Source organism: Equus asinus, chromosome 26, assembly GCF_041296235.1.
Source record: "Equus asinus isolate D_3611 breed Donkey chromosome 26, EquAss-T2T_v2, whole genome shotgun sequence".
Lineage (NCBI taxonomy): Eukaryota > Metazoa > Chordata > Mammalia > Perissodactyla > Equidae > Equus > Equus asinus.
In genome coordinates, this window is record NC_091815.1 from 27,798,525 (window position 1) to 27,818,986 (window position 20,462).

Here is a 20,462-nt window from a genome sequence, read left to right on the forward strand (position 1 = left end):
GTCAGTCCCTACTGCCCAGCCAACAGCTCCAGTGCAGGGAGCCAAATCCCAGCAGGGATCTTTCATGGAGTGGGGATTTCTATCAGAATGGAACCAAATGTCTTCACAGCAACCAGCCTCAGGGTGGAAGACACGCTTTGAGTGGGTCACAGATCTGGATTCAGAATCAGATTCGGGGTCTCAATCAGGATCCGATTCACCATCCACAAGGGGTGGGACAGTGGCCCAGGAAATGAAGCTCGTCTTCAAGGGGAAGTCTGGTTATGGAGTGATGTCAGGATACGGTGGGACATCAGCACCTGGGAAGAACAGCCCCAGCAAGAAGCACAGACACTACCGACACACGGGTGAGTGTGAGCCTGGGGGACAGGGAGCCTCCCAGGACAGTCATTCATTCAGTCAGGGGTACTAAGGACCACCGGTATGTCAGTTAGCCCGGGTGATCCCTCCACAGTCCTGCCAGACAAAGAGCCCCAGCCCCAGTGACGGATGAGGAAGCTGAGGCCTAGAGAAGAGAAGGCTGTGCCTGAGGCCGGGCAGTGAGGAAGCGGCCCAGCCAGGATCCAAGCCAGGGTGGGACTTCTTCCCCTGCACCAGGCTGCCCCCCACGGAGGACTGGGGGGCAATCACACAGAAGTGGGCAAGGGCTCCGGGCTGGGGGCCAGGAAACCAGGGAAGCTGCCCTCCTGCCAATATCCACCCATCCGTCCCCAAACCACCCAGCACAGCCCTGTGCAGACACCGCCACAGGCACTGGCGACACAGGCTGACGCGGACCCTTACCCTCGGGGGTTCCGTCCTGACTTAGGATCCTGAGCTCCCAGGAAGACACCGCTCCCCGGCCAGGCTGCCCCCCAGGGGAGTCGCAGGCCAGCCAGGCCTCATGGCCTTGGGGCTGTTCTCAGGAAGGGAGCCTGCGAGAGGGGCTGTGGGGTCCGCCAAAGTCCGGGCAAGGTCGGGGCTGGATGGAGGGGGCAGCGGAGGGGGGGACGGGCCAGGACTCGGCGGCCGCCAGCTCTCCCTCCCCTCCTCCGAAGAGGGCAGGGGCCCGGCGGTGCAGGCTCAGCTCCTGCTCAGGCCCCGACCCTCCTTCCCTGGGCTCAGAAGCCTGCCATGCAGAAGGCAGGCGCGCAAGTTCCATCCGCGGACAGAGGGGTCCCTCGTTGAAGCGGCCTGAGGGCAAACAGGGAAGCCCAGTCGGGCGAGTCCGCAGGCCGCCATGCTGCTCTCGCGGAGGCCTGTCCTCCCGGAAGGGCTGCGTCTCCCAGGGCGGAGGAGAAGTCGGAACGGGAGTCTCTCAGGGCTGCTCGCCGGCTTTGGGACGGCAGGGAGGAGGGTCATGAGGCAAAGAGGGTCGCCGGTCTGCTTTTTCCGGCGCTGACGATGAAGAGCTGTTTCTTCACGCCTCCAGAACCAGGTCTCGAGAGACGCCCTCTCCACAGCGCCGCCACAGACCAGCCCGCTTCCCCTCAGGCGCCCGAGACGCAGTTGACTTTGTGCGCATGCGCGAGCCTCGAGCGTCACCTGTTTCCCGCCTTTTAGCAGGCACACGGCCCTCCCTCTACCGCCTCTCCTCCCGGCGGCTGGCACGCGGCTTGGGGCTAGTGCGCAGGCGCCGAGTATTCTTCCCCTCCCTTACCATTATCGCGGGGAGGGAGAAAGCAAAGAACCCTGAGAAAGAGCAATGAGAGAACTAAGAGACAAAGAGCGGGAGGAGAAGGCGGGGCTTCCTCCTCAACCGGCGGGCAGGCAAACCACGCCTCCAGCGCTGGGGCCCCGCCCCGGCTTTCAATCGCCGCAGTACCTAGCCCTCCCCCCACCCCCAAGCGGAGGCTCCGCGGCGCCCCACTCTCCCAAACCAGCGGGCGGGCTGGGTCGCGTTGTAGGATCCCTTCGTGGGAAGGTGAGTGGAATGCGATGCTGAGCGTCAGCACATGAGAACATCTAGGCTTCCCTGCTGGAATGACCCCCACGGGACTCTCCACTAGTCCTGCTCGGAGGACGCTTTTCGCCGCCTCCAGGGCTGCCTTTTTTTTTTGGTCTGGGGCCCTTTAATACGCTTGAGGGGGCGTGGCCAGGCCGTAGGACCTAGCGGTTGGGGGCGGGGCCCGGCGGTGGAGTGAGGCCCAGATTGCTCAGGGGACGGGACCCAGAGAGGAGCGAGCCCAGGATTGGGTGATATGGGGGCCCGGCGGTGGAGTGTAGCAAGGATTGGCCTTCGGGGCGGGGCCTAGAGGTTGGAATTGGCCCAGCGCGGGGACCGCGGAGAGGTGATGGAGTCCGCCATGGAAACGGGGCACGCCAGGGTCCCTGAGGCCCTGGCCTCGGAGAAGACCAAAAAGGGGTCCAAGACCCGTAGCCGCCGACGGTGGCGAAAAGGCAAGGCGAAAGGTGAGCGCGCTGGGGTCGGCAGCAGCCCGGAAGGAACCTTGGACATCCTGCGGGGAACTGGGGACTGAGTGGACTGACCCACTGCCATGAGAAGTGGGGGAGCCCCTGGGCTGGCCCATTGCCGCCCTGCGGGGGGTGCGGGGATGATCCATGTGAGAAGGGGGTGATGTGAGAGCAGATTACTCCTCCAACCCCGACTCCAGGCATAGAGATTACCGGAGAACCTAGTACCATCTTGAGAATAGAGTCCAGAATGCGAGTGTACTAGACCAGGGTTCTCGCTCCCGCTCTGTACTCGCTGTGTGACCGTTGGCAACTCCTGCCTTCAGTGTTTCCCACATGGGTAATGGCTCAAGCGCCGGTTTTCAGGTTTCTGGCACTCTTGAAAGGATAATGGGGAAGAGGTTTGAAACTGTTGCCCAAACAGGAAGTTTAGGAGTGAGTAAGGGAAAGGTAGGTGGAAGGGGTGCTCCGTATTAGGGGATGCCAGGAGGCCAATACGACTCAAAACAGCCCCCTCCTCCCATCCTTAGTTCAGTCCTTTCATCCATTGTTGTCAAACCACCTGCTTCAGACCCGCTCCCCTGGTGCCTAACTTCCTAACCCCGAGTCCTTCTAGGACTAGGGGGCCCTGGGTCGGCTTTGAACTTGCACACCCTCCCTGGGGAAAAGGGATGGCTTACACCTGGGTTCCCTAGGGTGTCACATTATTTGCAGATCTCAGCAGGCTGGAGAAAGACTAACAGACCAAGAGAGATGCTGCAAGCCTCAGGCAGGGGCTCTCATTAAGTCCTTGCTCAGTTATGAGTATTTGTCAGTCCAACTGAGGACCTATGGGAAGTTCCTGTGGAGGAAAGCAACTGACATAGCCCCGGGGCCCCAGAGACCCCAAACTCATTGTTCTCCCAGCCATAGGCTGCATTATTAGCCAAGGATAGAACTGGAGTTGGCTCCAGATGCACACACGCAGGCTCAGACAGGCTTGGAGCTCAGATTGGGGCCCAAGGGCATTTACTGTCACACAGCAAGACAGCCTCACAAGCAGGACAGTGTACCCAGAGGCATTACAGGCCATAGTTAAGACCTTGGATATTGGAGACCTGCTTCCCCAGCCTATGATCTGTGGTACACTGGGCAACAGGCTCCCTCCTTCCCTGCCTCAAGTTTCTGAGCTATAAAATGGGCATAGTGATAGGAATACCTGATTTGTAGGGCTCTAGTGAGGTTTGAATGAGTGTAGTGCATTTGGTGCTGGCGCACAGAAAGCCCTCAGGAGAGGTGGAGGTTATTATTACTATTACTCCCCACTAGACAGTGAGTTCACCAAGGGCAGGGCTGTTTACCCCACATTTCCAGAGCCTGGTATGCCAGGCACATAGGCACTCAAATATTTACTGAAATAATAAGTGAAGGAAGGTGTGAACTGTAACACAGGGATAATAATAATTGTGCTGCCCTTAAGGTTGTCGTAAGGAGTCAAAATCCTCTTGGGTAGGGCTTCCTGCACAGCACTGAGCCAGTCCTACTCACAACCCCATGGACCCACCTACTCACAGAGGCTCCTTCCCCCAAGCTCCTGAGATTCACCCATCATTTCCTGATTCAGACCCAGCCCCTGCCCCAAAGGCATCCAGGCTGGCTGGCTGGAGCAGTCCTAGTCATCAGTTTGATCTTGCCAGTAACCAGATGCCAGGATGCCGCTAGTGTCATTATGATTACCCCATTTCCCAGATGAGACACTGCGGCTCTGAGGGACCAGTCATCTGGGCTTCCGTATCTGACCAGTGAGGGCAGAGAGATGGCCACCCCCAGCCTCCTGACGGTAGGGAGTGTGTGAGCTCAAAACTGCTGTGTGTCCCAACCTTGATTCTGGACCCAAAAAGCTCCATTTGCACATATTTGTCCAGCAGACATTCACTGAATGCTTATTTATGCCAGGCCTGGGCTCTTGGTGGTGAGGACAGACTCACATTGAGCTGTAGACACAGACATTACTCAAATAACCCCACAAATGAGATATAATTATAAACTGTGATAAATACAAGAGAGAAAACCCTGAGAAAATGTAAGAGGGAGGTTTCCCAAGGAGGCGACATTGGACCCAAAAATGAGCAAGGGTTGACTGCTGGGCAAGGGGGGCAGGGAGGGCCAAGAGGACAGAATGGACAGAGACCTTGAGGCCCATGGAAGTGGCACATTATGGCTCAGAAAGAGCTCAGCATGGGAGGGGAGGAAGAGAGGAGGCTGGTCAGGCAAGGGGCCCAGATTGTACCTGGTTTGGGGCTTTATCCTGAGAGCAAGGATAGGGGCGTTGAAGAGTTGGGAGTGTGTGACCGGATTTATGTTTTAGAAAGATCCCTTGGCTGCTGTGTGGAGAAGAGACTGAAGGGGGCAAAATCAGGGACACAGAGTTGTTACAATCATCCAGATGAGGGTGCTGAGGGGGTGGGAAGAAGAGCCAGGTTCCAGAGGTTTCTAGGGGCAGAGTGAACAGGACTTCATGATGGATTAGATGGGGGTGGGAGGTGGCCAGGATGATGCCATGAGTTCTGGCTTGAGCACATGGGGAGAGATGCTTACACCACATACACACACACGCGGGCATACACCCAGGGACCATGATATGCACAAATATGAATGTATATGTCCATACTCATACAAACACATGGCCACAAAATCTCACGGGCCAAGAGAAATAGAGACACGGATATGCTCACAGGTTGAGAAACACACACAGGCGATGACACATGCATACAAACACGCCTTTAGACATACTGAGAAACATAAAAACACACAGACTGGGGAAAAATGTCGGCACACCCACCCACAAACAGGCCAGAACAAACACTAGGCAGGACATGTACCTACATATGTACATCGGTGTGAACCTCAAAGATACACTCACATCTGACCGTCCAGGAAGGACATGGCTGAGACGTGACAGAGAGAAGGAGCAACACTCAGATATACACAGAAACACAGCAGAGACAAGCAGTGCCATCCTTGCTGGCTCTGTGACCCCGAGCAGTCTGTCACCTCTGCGTCTCAAGTTTACTCTTCTACCAAAAGGAGTGATAATGGTCCTGACCTCATGGGTTGTGGGGACATGTGAAGCAATAAGAAGAACAGTTAGGGCAATGTTTGCTCTTTTATGCACACACTAAGGGATTGGGCTACACTCGCAAGCCCCCCTCCTACATCTGCCCCCCAGGCCTTTCCCCTTCAGAACCCTTGCCCCTCCCAGACCCCACACTGGGCCCTTCCTCCATCCTCCCCCAACTTCCTTCCCCACTGCCTCTCACCCCTGCTCAGTCCCCAGAGGCCAAAATCCAGGCAATGTGTCCAACTGCCTAGTCGCTCTTTAGGGCAAAGGGCTGGTGCCCAGGTGGCAGGATCTCTCAGCCCTACCTCTGCCCCAGTCCTCGCCCATGGCCCTATGGGCCTGCCCCTGCCCCAGTGCCCTCTGCCTGGGATTCTTAGCAAGTTTCTGGCAACCTCAATATCTCTTCCTCCTGGCTCTACCCGGCCCAGCCCCGAGGGAGCCGCCTGGAACAGGGCAAAAGGCAGGACCCTAGGCATGAGGGCCTGGGATCCAGCCTCTTCCCCACCACTTTGCACAAGTTACTTGTTCTGTCCAAGTCTTCTCTGTCTTCATCTTCAGTAAAGATCCCCACCCCACAGAGGGGAAGTAAATGACAGTGGCTTCATAAAGTAGGAAACCACAGTCCATCATGCAATAAATACCACATGCTGGCTTGCGCCAGGCACCGTGCAAGGGCTAGGGGTACAGCAGTGAATAAAACAAAGTCCCTGCCCTCAGCAAGCCTATAATCTAGTGAGGGAGACAGCAAACAACACAAATAATAAATTGGATGTGTGTTAGAGGGTGATACGTGCCACAGAGAAAAATGGCGCAGAATACATCCCAGAGAGGCCAATGAGATCCACAAAGCAAACCGCGTGCAGAAAATGCCACCCATGGAGTCCTGGTTACAAAACTCATCTCCTGCCTCAGTGGGCAGGATGGCCAAGTGTGACTCCCGGATGAGGAAACCACGCTCATCCAGGATCACCGGGCAAGTGGCTTGGGCCAGTGTTCCATTGTCACAGCCATTTAGCACTGCCTCCAGAGGCCTCTGTCTGTCCATATGTCCGTCTTCCCTGGGGAGGAGTAGTCCTCTCCCAAGCCCCCATCCACCTGCTTCTGCCCCCACTGACTCTTCAATCTTTCCTTCCTTCTTCAAATATTTGCTGAGTACCTACTCTGTGTTAGGCCCCACAGTGGGCCCTGGGGCCACCCCCTGCCCTTGTGGGGATGACATTCAAGGGGGAGAGATGAGGAGGATTCACCTACAGCCAAGCAAATGACACTGAGGCCTCAGGGCCTCTCATTTGCACAGGCCCCTTCCAAGGCCCTGTACCTAATTTTGTGTTTGTGATTTTATATTCTTTTTCCAAAAGAGCCCGACCTCCACCCCCTATAAGCTTCATAGCTCCATGAAGCCTGGTTCCTCCCCTGGGGGAAGACAAACAACAAACATGTAAGCAAACAAATGATAATTGCTAAAATTCTATAATTGTGTAAAATTCTAGGAAGAAGAACTAAGTATGATGGCAGAAAATAAAGATGGGGGGTATCTTAGATGGGGAGGAGCAGTTAGGGAATGTCTCTTCAGGTGACAAGCTGAGGTCTGAAGGGTGAGAAAAAGCTGGCCAGGCAAGGAGTACACGGATTAACAGAGGGGAAGTGTCTCTCTGAGCTTCGGTTTCCCCATATGTGAGGTGGGGATGAGAGTCACAGCAGGATGGCCTGTGCCGGGTGAGTGGCGGGTACTGAATCCCCAGTGTGAAAATACCACACAGTAGGACCTATGGCTTAGGCCCCTAGCCAAGCTTGGCACTGTCCTTAATCGGCTTTTGTCCTCCCAGGAGGGACAGGCAGGGCTAGCTACCCTCTCTCTCCCCCTAACAGCTGGGGCTGGCTGTGCCAGGGCCAGTCTGAGGGGGTGGGAGTGGAGATCAGTAGGCCCTTGCTCCCTGAATTCACCCTGGGGAGAGGGAGCACAGCCTGGCTGGGTGAGAGGGGACAGTTTGTTCAGGACGGGGGCTGAGACTTCTGAGTCCTAAGGGAGGAGGAGCTGAGGGCCTGGACTCCTGGGTCTGGGGGAGGAGAGGCCTGGACCCCTGGGTCTGAGAGAGGAGGGGCCAGGGGCCTGGACTCTTGAGTCCAAAGAAGGAGAGGGCTAGGGGCCCAGACTCTTGGGTTCTAAGGCAGAGGAGCCTGGGACAAGGACTCCCAGTTGTGCTGGGGCTGGGAGCGGGCAGAGGGGGCAGGGAGTTGGGCTCCGTTAGCTGTTTACAGCACGTGATTCTCACTGTCCTTTCTGGGTGGGAGGTGGAATGGGTGGCCACACCCTGAGCAGGCTGGGCCCCTCTCTGGGTTTATGCCCCAGGCTGCTACTGGCACTAGCCACAGTCAGCAGTCCCAGCCCGGGAGAGCTCTGAAGAGGCCTGGGAGGGGTGAGTGCACGGCCAGCCAGGAGACAGGAATGGCTGCTGCCAACCTCAGGGCCTGGAAGGGAGAGGAGACACCTTCTTCTGGGGGATCAGGGAGCCATCAACCCAGAAGCCAGGCAAGGTGCTGGGTGGGCTTCAGGAGGGAAGAATCTCTGGAGCAGAGGGCAGCATCCTCACCAAGGGGGGCAAGGGCAGCTTTTCCAAGACCTAGGTGACAGGATGGGGATCCCAGAGGAAAGATCACCGGGGACCCTCAAGTGTGGACAGTCGGGCCTAGTCCAGGGCAAGTTTTTGAAAGCCAGAGCTAGAGGCCCAGCCTCCAGAGCCCTGGGAGGAAGACCAGCTTAAGTAACAGCTCTGGACCCAGAGATCTGGGTTTGAATTCTGCTCTGCCACTTTCAATGCAGCCTTCAACTCCTTACTTAACACCTCTGGGCCTCAGTTTCCTCTCCTATAAAATGGGGATGCTACCGACAATAACTGAAACTTAAACCGAGGCAGTCTGGGTCTCAGAGGGTTAGTGAGGACTGAATGAGCAAACGCACACAAAGTTCTTAGCACAGGTCTGGCACAGAGTGAGCTCAAGGTTAACGACGGCAACAAGTGCTGCTGTGGCAGGCAGGGGAACAGGGCTGGCCCATGCAATCTGAGCCAAGTGGACAGGCCCGAAGGCCAGGGGACCAGCTGAGGGAGCAGTGGGACCAAGTTTTGGGGACCCATCAGAGGAATAGGGAAAGAGCTGGAGTTTGGAGGGGATTCCACAGCCAGACTTGAGGGACTAGGAGGGAGGCAAGAGTGACTCCTCAGTTTTAAGTAAGGCTAGAATTATGAACTCCTGGGTTTAGGAATTGGGCTTGGGACCAGGGTCCTGGGACACCACCAGGTAGGTGGGAATGGGTAGGCTGAGGGCTGAACTCTCCCAAATATTAGTGGAGGGGAAGGGCTTATGGGTGACACCTGGGGCCTGAGAGGAGGTGGAATGGGAGCCTGGAACTCCCAGGTCCTGAGAGAGGGGACCAACTGGGGATGCATACTTCTCAGAACCTAGGAAAAGGAGTCCTGGGCCCAAGGAGAATAAATGGAGACAGATGGCTAAACTCTTGGGTGCCTGAAGGAAGAAAGAGGGATAGATAGACTCCTGGATTGTAGGCGAGATACTGGAGCTAGGGAGCCAGTAAAAGTCCCAAATAAGAGAGCAGGAGCCCCTGGAGCCTGAAGAAGAAGGGTCTGGGGCCTGCACTCCTGGGTCTGAGGAAGAAGGGAGCTGAGGGATTGAACTCTTAGCTCTTGAGGAGGGAGAAAGGATCTGGGTACCTGGACACATGGGTCCTGAGGAAGGAAGGGGATGAGGCCCTAGACTCCACCCTGGGGTCTGAAGGATGCGGTTGGGGTCTGACACCTGGGTCTGAGGGAGGAGGAGGGCAGAGCCTGGACTCATGGACCCAAGGGCCCCAGCTGAGCAAGGGGTGATCCAGCCCTGCCTAATATGCCTCCCCACCTGCCCGCAGCCTCGCGGCTCACAAACACCATGGACCTGCGCACAATGACACAGTCGCTGGTGACTCTGGCAGAGGACAACATGGCCTTCTTCTCGAGCCAAGGCCCTGGGGAGACAGCACGGCGGCTGTGGGATGTCTTTGCTGGCATCCGGGAGCAGGCATTGGGGCTGGAGCCACCCCTTGGCCACTTGCTGGGCAAGGCACACCTCTTTGACCTGGATGCAGAGACGCCAGCCAACGGGTTCCGCAGCCTGGTGCACACAGCCCGCTGCTGCCTGGCGCACCTGCTGCACAAATCACGCTATGTGGCTGCCAACCGCCGCAGCATCTTTTTCCGCACCAGCCACAACCTGGCAGAACTCGAGGCCTACCTGGCCGCCCTCACCCAGCTCCGCGCTCTGGCCTACTATGCCCAGCGCCTGCTGGACACCAACCAGCCGGGGAGGCTCTTCTTCGAGGGTGATGAACGGCTCATCGCAGACTTTCTGCGCGAGTACGTCACGTTGCACAAGGGCTGCTTCTACGGCCGCTGCCTGGGCTTCCAGGTGAGCCCCCTGCCCTGTCCCTCTGGGCCCATGGTGAAAGCACCCAGTGGTCCCTCACCTGGCCCAATAGTACAGTAGAATAACCCCAATAGTATTATTGGATTCAGAAAACTGCAGAATCACAAAGGGGAAGCTGTCTGGGGCTCAGACAGAGCTACACGGGGGTCTCAAACTTGTGGCCCCCAGGCCAAATCTACCATAGTAAGCAAGCTTTACCTGGCATAGCTTTTTGCACAAGTCCCCACTCCTTTCCATCATCCTACACTCAGGAGATTCATTCACTCTTGGGACCTGTCTGGCCTCTGAAGTCATTTAAGTTTGAGACACTAGGAGAATAGTCAGTATTGTTCTCAAAGGCCCATCGATAGGAGCACGCCCCATTTAGTCATCCCACTGGAGGCATGGGAGGCAGGGAGGAAGGGTGCTAGCCCCATTTTATGGAGGTTCAAGGGGAGAGGGCCCACAGCTGCTGGACTGCCCCAGGTCTGGCTGGGCTTTTTTTTTTTTTTTCGGAGGAAGATTAGCCCTGAGCTAACTGCTGCCAATCCTCTTTTTGCTGAGGAAGACTGGCCCTGAGCTAACATCCATGCCCATCTTCCTCTACTTTATATGTGGGACGCCTGCCACAGCATGGCTTTTGCCAAGCGGTGCCATGTTCGCACGCGGGATCCGAACCGGGGAACCCCGGGCTGCTGAGAAGCAGAACGTGCGAACTTAACCACTGCACCACTGGGCCAGCCCCGTGGCTGGGCTTTTTGACTCACCTGAGGAGCTGTAGAATCAGAATCTTTAGGCTGTGGAGAGGGCCAAGGAACACATCTGAGTTGGTGACAGTGAGGAAGACTTATTTGTGGTCCCTCTCCTCCCTGAACCAGGGCCCGGACCCCCAGCTGCAGGTCTTCTCCTACCCTCAGCCACCCCAAACCAGCCTCGAGAAACACAGCTCATCTCAGCACCAACAGCGAGGCAGCCCAAAGGCCTTCAGATTCATAGGAAAAGTAGTTTGGGCACTCAGAACTGGGGGGCCTTGAGGCACTAGGCTCAGAGCAGAGGCCTAACTTGCTTCTGTCTGGGGTCAGTGCCGGGTCCTCCAGTCACTAGCCATATCAGGGAACCCCAGCAGGAGTAGCTGGAGCTATGTGGCCCGGTAGCCCTTCAGACCCTCTCTGGGCCTCCCCCACCTTAGTGACAGCTGAATTTGGCAGCCTCTCAGCCTCCATCCCACCTCACCTTTTCACACTTCCCCATAGGGCAGCCTGTCCTCACCAATCCAGCCTGGGTGTTCCTGGGAATTTCCCTTCACCTAAGCTAAACCCAGAAATATTGATCAGCCCAGCTGGGCCAGTTGGCTCCTGCCTGTGTCCCGGCCATGACCTTGGAGTCACAGGAGAGAGATTCCGGGGCCACCAGAGCCAGCATCCCAGCCACAATGGCCAGGCACCCCTGTGCTCTATGGCCCACTGGGCCCCTGGCCAGGGGCAGGGCTATGCCTCACAGCTACCCTGTGAGGGCCCAGGTGTGCTGTGTTGCATGACAGCCTCCACGTGTAAAATGTCAGCCCCAGGAGGGCAGAGGCCTCCTGTCTGGATCTCGCTCAGCCCCTGCTCCCACCCAGTGCCTAGCACGCAGCAGGACCTAGGCCAGTATTTGTTGAATGAACAGAAGAACCCTGCTGGCCCCTTGCCCAGCCTCCTGTGGCTTTTTTTCTGACCTTGTCTCCCTGTTGTCTTTTCTTAGCTGCCCAGCTCCTCTCTCAGACACTGTGTCTCCCCGTTTGACTGTCTTTCTGCCTCAAGATCTCTGGCCCTATCTGTCTTTGACCATCTTCCACCTGTCTTTCTGCTGCCCCTAACTGGTCCCTATTGCCTGCTTCACCTCATCTCTGTCCTCACTGATTTTTAGGAAATCCCTGCATCATCTTACTCTCAGCTCACAACCTTTCGGTGACTCCACCCCACGTCTGGAATAAACCCAAATTCTTCAGACCCTGTGTGAGTCCCTTTGCTTCTGACCTCACCCCCTGCCCTCTCCCCTGCTCACTCTGCTCTGGCCATACTGGCCTCTAGCTTTCCTTCTCCACACCAAGCACCGACCCGCCTCACAGCCTTTGCACTTGCTATGTCCCCTGCAGGGAACAGCCTTCCCTTGCTTCATTCGGATCCCTCAAGTTCCATCCTGGAGACCCTTCTAAGTAGCCTGACCCCTTGTCGTCACTGTGTCCCCTCCACCTACTGTCTTTTCAAAGCATTAGTCATTACTTGACATTATATGGCATGTCTTTATTTGCTTATTGTCTGTCTTCCCTTCGACAGCATCAGCACCATGAAGGCACTAGAGCAGTGCCTGGTACACAGTGGGAGCTCACTAAGTGTTTGCTGAATGACTGCGCCATACCCCCTCCCCGTCTCTGCCCCTCACTCCTGCTGGCCCCTCTTCCTCTCCTGGGCACTGGGTGACGCAGCGGCATCTCTCCACAGTTCACACCCGCCATCCGGCCATTCCTGCAGACCATCTCCATTGGGCTGGTGTCCTTCGGGGAGCACTACAAACGCAATGAGACGGGCCTCGGTGAGTCCTGGCCAGGCCCTGATGAAGTCTCGCCTCCCCACCTGTCCCTCCTCCCCACCCCTGCCCCAGCAGCCTGACCCACCAGGCTCCCTGACGCTCCTCCCCACCCCCAGGTGTGACTGCCAGCTCCCTCTTCACCAGTGGCCGCTTTGCCATCGACCCAGAGCTGCGTGGGGCCGAATTTGAGCGGATCACACAGAACCTAGACGTGCACTTCTGGAAAGCCTTCTGGAATATCACTGAGATTGAGGTGCTATCGGTGAGCATAGGGCCCAATGAGAGCCCCAACCTGTTACAAAATGGGGATACTGAGGCCCAGAGACCCAACCCAGGCCACCTCAGGTCTTTGCAGGGCTCCAGGCCCAGGGATGGCACATGAGGGAAAAGACTGGGGGGTCCAAGGGAAGGTGTCGGGGAAACCCCTACAAGCAGCCCCTTCCCAGCACCCCTACTGTTCCCTCCCCTCAGTCTCTAGCAAACATGGCATCGGCCACCGTGAGGGTAAGCCGCCTGCTCAGCCTGCCACCAGAGGCCTTTGAAATGCCACTGACGGCTGACCCCAAACTCACAGTCACCATCTCACCCGCCTTGGCCCACACAGGCCCCGGGCCTGTCCTCGTCAGGCTCATCTCCTACGACCTGCGTGAAGGACAGGTAAGGCCCTAGCCTCAGCCAGTAGCAGGTACAGAGCCAAGGAGCATAGGCAGTCCCCTCCCCAGGACCTACCCCCAGACACCCTCTCGCCTCTCTGTTCACACCCGTACCCCCTCCTGTCTCTGAGCACATCCACTGGGTGGGGTGAAGTACAGGCAGGCCACCAGAGCCTCACCCGCCTCCTCCTCCCTCACCCTGCAGGACAGTAAGGAGCTCAGCAGCCTGGTGAAGTCCGAGGGTCCGCGGAGCCTGGAACTGCGGCCACGTCCCCAGCAGGCACCCCGTTCCCGGTCCCTCGTAGTGCACATCCACGGCGGCGGCTTTGTGGCCCAGACCTCCAAATCCCACGAGCCCTACCTCAAGAGCTGGGCCCAGGAGCTGGGCGCCCCCATCCTCTCCATCGACTACTCCCTGGCCCCCGAGGCCCCCTTCCCCCGTGCGCTGGAGGAGTGCTTCTACGCCTACTGCTGGGCCGTCAAGCACTGCGCCCTCCTCGGTGAATCCCAGCCCCTCACTGACACCCGCTCCCCCTTCCTAATCCAGCCTGCTTCAGCCCCCACCTCATACTGCAGGGGGAGTGAGCCATCTAGTGGCTCAAGCCTCAGTCTCTCACCGCAGCCTCCCCTTCCATCTCCTACCACCCAGCCCTCTGCCACATGTTTACCCCCACCCCTACCCCTCTCCTCCGTCTCTGCCTCAGCGCTTTCCCCCACTGCCCCTCTGCTCACCCGACCTTCCATCTCAACCACTTCCTCCTGTGCCTCCTGCTCCCCCACTCCAGCCCTGATGCTCCATCCCCTCCACCTCTCCATCTCCTCTGACCTTGTCTTTCCTCCTCCTGTTTCTCCATCCCTGCTGTCCTACACTGGCTCAGCTCCAGCCCATTCTTCTAGCTCCTCTGACCTCTAACTTCTGACATCTTGGGAGGCACAGAGCAGGGCAGGGCCACGCCTGTGACCCTTCTGTGCTGTCAGCCTGAACCCTGGCCTTCCATCTCCTGGCCTTGGATGCCCCTCCCTCCCGAAATGGCCTTTAGTCTCTCCTTTCCTACCACCCACCCTCCTTGCTTCTGACCTCCAGCCTTGCAAGCTTCCCCAGAGCTTCCTGATCTCTGGGCCCCTCCATGTCCTAAGTCGGCCTGATCCTCTGACCACTGTCCTCCAGATGGGTCCAAATCCTTCCCTCAGTCTACCAGTCTCTAAAATTGCAGTTGGCTAGACCTCAGGCTTGGGGACCCCAAGCCCCAGGTCTGAGAGCCCAGGGCTCCTGGCCCAGAGCTCGAGTTCCTCCCTGCCAGGCGTGACCAAGCCCCTCCTTCAAACCAGGCTCCACAGGCGAACGGATATGTCTCGCAGGGGACAGTGCAGGCGGGAACCTCTGCTTCACCGTATCCCTTCGGGCAGCAGCCTATGGAGTACGGGTGCCAGATGGCATCATGGCAGCCTACCCGGCCACAATGCTGCAGTCTACCGCCTCTCCTTCCCGCCTCCTGAGCCTCATGGACCCCCTGCTGCCCCTCAGCGTGCTCTCCAAGTGTGTCAGCGCCTATGCTGGTAAGGTCACACCCACAGACCTGGGGGCCTGGTGGTACTTGGATGCCTGGGTCCTGCAGGAACAGGGGCTACAGCCCAGTCTCCTGGGTCTGAGGGAGGAGGGGCTGAGGAGAGGAATCTGAGATTCTACTGAAACGATCAGATATTCTTGGGTCCCTGGGGACACAGATACCTGAAGTTCTGGGTGTTGAGAAGGGGCCCAGAAAGAGAAGAGACCAACTCAGGCCCACATACACTCCACAGGTGGGGAGACAGAGGACCACTCCGACTCGGACCAGAAGGCACTGGGCATGATGGGGCTGGTGCGGCGGGACACAGCTCTGCTCTTGCGGGACCTGCGCCTGAATGCCTCCTCATGGCTCAACTCCTTCCTGGAGCTGAGCAAGCACAAGGCCCACACCAACTTGGTTCCTGTGGTGGGTGAGTGAAGCCCTCCCCTCATAAACCCATCCACAGTGGCCAGGAAGGACAGCCTGGCACACCGAAGTCTTGGGGGAGTTAAGGGGCCATGGCCTGGGCACACAGGGAAGCAGAGATCACCTTTGGGTTCTGCCCCCTATCCATCCTTGGTCCCTACCACAATATCTTGATTTGCCACTACAACCCACATCTGGAAAACCTAGGACTTCTGGTCCCCCAGGTCATCTCAGAGTCCTAGGAACTATAGGATTTAGCCTTCCAAACAGCCTCTGCCAGAAAGGCACCCTGGGAAATGACTCAGAGGCCTACCACATGTCTTCATTCTCACTCCCAAGAACACCAGCCCTTAGGCCCTCAGGTGGGAGTGCAGCCCTCCTAGATTCTTTCCAGACCTTTAACAGACGCCTGTGGGGGTAATACCCACCTCTAGGGGCTGGCCTAGGAGGCTGGGGTGACCAGATTAGCACAATGGACAGACCTCAGGAAGTGGAGGAGATTCCCAGCCTTGGGTGGGTGGCAGGACCCTCAGGCAACCAAAAATCACTTCCATCCAGGGATCTATTTTTCCCCCACCTTTTTTTTAACATCTTAAGGATTTTGAAGTACAATCAACCAACCAACTTTCTATCTCTAGCAAATCATTATTTCCTAAGTAGTAGGAATTGCATGTTCAAAAGTAAATGCAGTTCCTATTATTCAGAAAATTATTCCAATTGGGTGTTTTATTTTAAATTAAGTTTTTCATTTTAGGATATTCAAATAGATACAAACTACACACAAAAACAATTAAAAGGGATTTGAATTTTAGGCACATGGACCATTGAGCACTGGGGTTTTCCTTGTAGGATATGGTGACAAGTGGGCCCCTAGAGGCACACATGTCGGTCTAGCTCCTTATGGTACCAGGTACTCACTGGCTGCTGGATAATGTAAGCAAATATCGGTATCTGTGAGCCTTGCTTTGCTCCTCTGTGACATGGGTGCAGTAAGAGTACCTGCCTCATAAGGCTGTTGTAAGGACTGCATGCGCCTCTTTGTCAAGCACCCAGCACAATACCTGACACACAGTAGGTGCTCTTGGGAGATTCTGGCACCTGTGACTGGCTGTGCCCTGTGACTCTAGTCAACAGTTCTGTCCCAGTGACCTTCTGGGTCATGATGCACTTATGCAGTTCTTCTCATATCACCTTGCATTTTGCCTTCATGGATTTATAAAGACAAGTGAAAAAACTAAAAAATGTAGGGTCCTGGCCCTAGTGGTAAGCAGCAGGGGTCTGATAAAACTAGTGGAGCTGAGGCCAAGGTAGGCACACCAAGCCGGCCAGACACACATCTTTAGCATCATTTGAGTACTTGCTTGCCTGGTTACTCCAAGGGAAGGGACAAAACTGAAGAACACAAAGGAAATTTGGAGGGCAGATCTATGTGGCTACAGGTGTAGGTTCCCTGGGAATCTAATATATCCCCAAGACTCTTTTTAGCACCCTGTGAACAGAGCCTCCTTTCAAGTCATGTGGGCCTGCCACGTGGCCACGAAGCCATCACTACTCCACTTTGATCCATTCCATACCTTCTGTGTCAAGTGGCCATAAAAAGTTGGCTGGGTCTCACGCTGGGGCCAGGGAGGCAGCTAGAACAGGGCACCAGGCCTGGTAATAAAACCTTAATGTTGACATGACCTCCCAGAGAGTAGCAGTACCTAATCCCGTATCTTATCCCACTGAGTCCTCACCACCTCCTGTGAGATAAGGACTATTTTTATCCCTTTTGTACAGAGGAGGAAACTGAGGCTCCCAGAGGTAAAATGACTTGCACTTAACCTTCCCAGTCACATACACACACACCCCCCTCCACTAGGACACAGCTCCACCTCCAAGACCTAATGACTCCTTCCACCCCCACCTTAAGAGTTGCAGCCTGGGGCACTTGGAGCTCCCCACCCATCCCCAAGGAAGGAGTCTGGGGGAGCACTCTAGGCCTCCACAGCCCTAGGATGCAGCTCCTCCTCCAGAGGCTACAGCCCTTCCCATGACCTTCCCTGCCAGCCACCCACATACCCAACCAGCAGAGCCAGGTGTATCTGGCCAGCTTCCTGACCCTGTTCCTCTCCCAGAGCCAATGCGGCGCAGCGTGTCTGAAGCAGCACTGGCCCAGCCTGAGGGCCCTCTGGGCACAGACTCCCTCAAGAGCCTGACACTGCATGACCTGAGCCTAAAGGGCAGCTCTGAGACATCGGAAAACCCCGAGCTGTCGCTGTCGGCAGAGACACTTGCCTCCTCCACACCCTCGGATGTCAACTTCTTACTTCAGTCAGAGGGTACAGTGGAAGCGGCTAAAGCCCAAGAGGAGATGAGCACGAAGGACAGAAGCCGCGGCGTGGGGGCCGCTTTCCCTGAGGGTTTCCACCCAAGGCGCTCCAGCCAGGGCGCAACACGGATACCCCTCTACTCGTCGCCCATCGCCAAGAATCCCTTCATGTCACCGCTGCTGGCACCAGACAGCATGCTGCAGAGCCTGCCGCCCGTGCACATCGTGGTAAGCGCCAGACCAGGACATTGCATCCGCCAGGAGTGGGGCGGGTGGGGTCCAGGCGCACCTGGGGAAGAGAACTCCCGGGAGGGGGAAGAGGTAGGAAGCCCAGAAAGAGATGTGCCATCAGGAGGGAAGGTCTGGCAAAGGGAGGACGGAAGGGAGTCAGGATTGCCATTTTCTTTTGCAATCTTGAGCACCAAGGGGCAATGGGGCAGCCACTGGGCTTGGAGAGTCAGGGAAGGGGAAAGAGAGACGGTGGATCTCTGAGGGAAGGGAGAAGCTGGGTAGAGGCCAGGGAGCCCAGTTAAACTCATTCTCTAACTCCTCCCCCCACCCGTGTCCATGTGTCCCCCGACTCCCCGCGTCCCGCAGGCGTGTGCGCTGGACCCCATGCTGGACGACTCGGTCATGTTCGCGCGGCGGCTGCGCAGCCTGGGCCAGCCCGTGACGCTGCGCGTGGTGGAGGACCTGCCGCACGGCTTCCTGAGCCTGGCGGCGCTGTGCCGGGAGACGAGGCAGGCGGCGGCGCTATGCGTGGAGCGCATCCGCCTCATCCTCGCTCCGCCCGACCCCCCGGCAGCCGCAGCGCCGGTCTGAGCCGCCAGCCCAGGCGGACGGCGCGGGGAGACGGGGGCTGCGGGAGGGCGACACTAAAAGCTTCTTGTTCCCATCTGCGCGGGCCTCGGTAGTGAATGTGCTCTAGGATTGGTGGCGCTCTGGGGTGGACATCAGGGACCCCTACAAGGGGCTGCTGGTCTATCTGGCCCCTCCTTAGGGCCGGGCGGGAGTGGACGAGCTGTGCCTTACGTCAGGGACTGCAAGGTGGGCGGGGCGAGGACCGAAAGAAAGCTGAGACCTTGGCCTGGGGGTGGGGGTCGGGGGCAGGGAACACGCACACAAACCAGCCTGAGACTGTTGGACCTGCACTCCACCATTGCCTTCTACTGCTGCACCGACCGCCGCAGGGGCGGGGGCCTGGCCCTACCTTGCTGGTCGGTTTGGTTTTGTTTGTAAATAAAGTATTTAATTAGTTTGACTTCTCTCAAATAGAGTAGGGGTTCGCCCACCAGGGGGCAGCATCGGACTCTGCTGCTGCGAACTGAGAAACCTGGGACTGGAGAGTAGAAGGCTGGGGGCCCAACTTCTGAGTCTGAAGGAGGGGTCTGCGGCCCTGGATTCTTGGGTGGCGAGGGACTGGACTTCCCTGCTAACATGACCCACCTCCCCCTCAAACTTAATCAAGTAGAGTGCCAGAGGACTCTCAGTTCTCAACTCCTCGCTTTATAAACTCATCCCCGGCACCCACCCAGGAAAGAAAACCCACACTCCCTATAGAACTGGAGCAAAGCTAACAGGAAACCAGAAACAACTGGTCACCCACGATACTAGAAGCCCCAGCTGTGACAGTGACTCAGTCCCTCAACCAAGACTCTGAGGCCTTGCCATTTTGTAGGTCCTGGGTTTGGAGCAGAGATGATTTCTATCCAGGGCCTACTCTCAAGAGACTCGGGGAGGGGCAGGGAGAGATCACCCAGACACAGGCTGTCAACAGCCCCCAAGGGCTCCATCTGTGGTAGTCAAGGAGGGCTTCACAGAGGAGGTGATCCAAGCTTGACCCTAAAAGATGAGCACAAGTTTGCTAGGCAGAAGAAACAATGTTGTGAGAGCCAATGGACAGTGATCAAGGCCTCTCCTGGCCAGAAGATGAGGTGCAAAGTAGAGAATGGACTGAGGGGCCCCGAGTGGTCAGGAGCAGATCCTGAAGGGCCTGGAGTGCAATTTGGACTATAAGTGGAGGGCTTTGGGAGCCACAGAAGGGCTTTGAGCAAGGGAGGGACAGGATCAGCTCACGGCAGTGAAGAGCCTGCTGGGACATTGGGGGATGGACTGAAAAGGGCAAGACTGAAGCCCCAAAGGCAAAGGAGGAAGCTGGGGGCAAGGAAAGACCAGGCCTGGGCTGAGGCTGTGCCCATGAGGGTGGGGAGCAGGAGTAGGAGTGGAGCAGATCCAAGAGCCATAACTGAGGCTGGATGAATAGGATTTATTGAGGGTGGAGTGGAGATTACAGGAGAGCATGGGGACGAAGATGACACTTGGGTCTGGCTGGGGGAGCAGATGGAGAGGGAGGCTGTCTCTTTATGGGAGGAGGCTCAGTTGTGTACCAGGCAGGTAAGAGGTGCTGAGGGCTGTTTTGCACATGGAGAGATCAAAATGTCTTCGAGACAATCCAAGGGAACATCCAGAAGGCAGCAGGAGGCAAGAGAGCAGGCTGGGCATTCACTTCTGGCTGGAGCTGAAGGACTAGAACCTGTCCAGGAAGAGTGGGCAGATGGGACAAGCAGGCTAGGACAGAGAGAGTCCGGAGGACCATGGTCCCCAGTAAAGAAGTAGGCAGTGAATGGTGAGTCCTGGAGGGTTGTAAGGAGCTGCTGGAGAGGGAAGAATCTAACCAGGAAAGAAGAGGATGTAAAGCAAAGGGACTGTCAGGCGGGAGGGAGTGGTCTGCCTCAGATAAGGACTGTTCACCTCAGGCCTCAGCAATGAGCAGGTGGGTCCTCAGGGACCTTGTCCAGAGCCATTGGAGGGCCATGGGAGGTAGGCAGCCAGACGTGGAGGGTTGAGGAGGGAGTGGAAGGTAAAGGACTGAGCCAATGGGTACCACAAGCCTTTAGCTATAAAAAGGTTGAGAGAGAATTCAAGGGAGCTTGATGCAAGTTGTTTTTATGTGTGTGTTTAGAGATGATAGAACATGTTTTAATGCTGCCAGGGAAGGAAGGGAAAGA

At 56.9% G+C, this 20,462-nt stretch overlaps 1 protein-coding gene and 1 pseudogene across 6 annotated transcripts; one reads left to right on the forward strand and one right to left on the reverse strand.

Moving 5' to 3' along the window:
* The window catches only part of LOC123281331 (poly(A) polymerase alpha pseudogene), a 296,804-nt pseudogene that overhangs the window by 270,046 nt on the left and 6,296 nt on the right, over positions 1 to 20,462 (reverse strand).
* On the forward strand, positions 1,656 to 18,715 carry LIPE (lipase E, hormone sensitive type). Of its 6 annotated transcripts, none has more exons than XM_044760303.2 (10): positions 1,656 to 1,903; positions 9,417 to 9,952; positions 12,430 to 12,520; positions 12,634 to 12,779; positions 12,989 to 13,174; positions 13,376 to 13,670; positions 14,500 to 14,727; positions 14,971 to 15,147; positions 17,261 to 17,682; positions 18,052 to 18,715. In XM_044760303.2, the coding sequence occupies exons 2-10, from the start codon at positions 9,437 to 9,439 to the stop codon at positions 18,274 to 18,276; spliced, it is 2,286 nt and encodes a 761-aa protein (XP_044616238.1). In that variant the 5' UTR covers positions 1,656 to 1,903; positions 9,417 to 9,436; the 3' UTR covers positions 18,277 to 18,715. The 6 variants fall into 6 exon arrangements, with proteins under 6 accessions (XP_044616238.1, XP_014723010.2, XP_014723012.2 ...); XM_014867524.3 differs by having other exon boundaries at positions 1,856 to 2,391; XM_014867526.3 differs by lacking the exon at positions 1,656 to 1,903 and adding an exon at positions 7,490 to 7,911.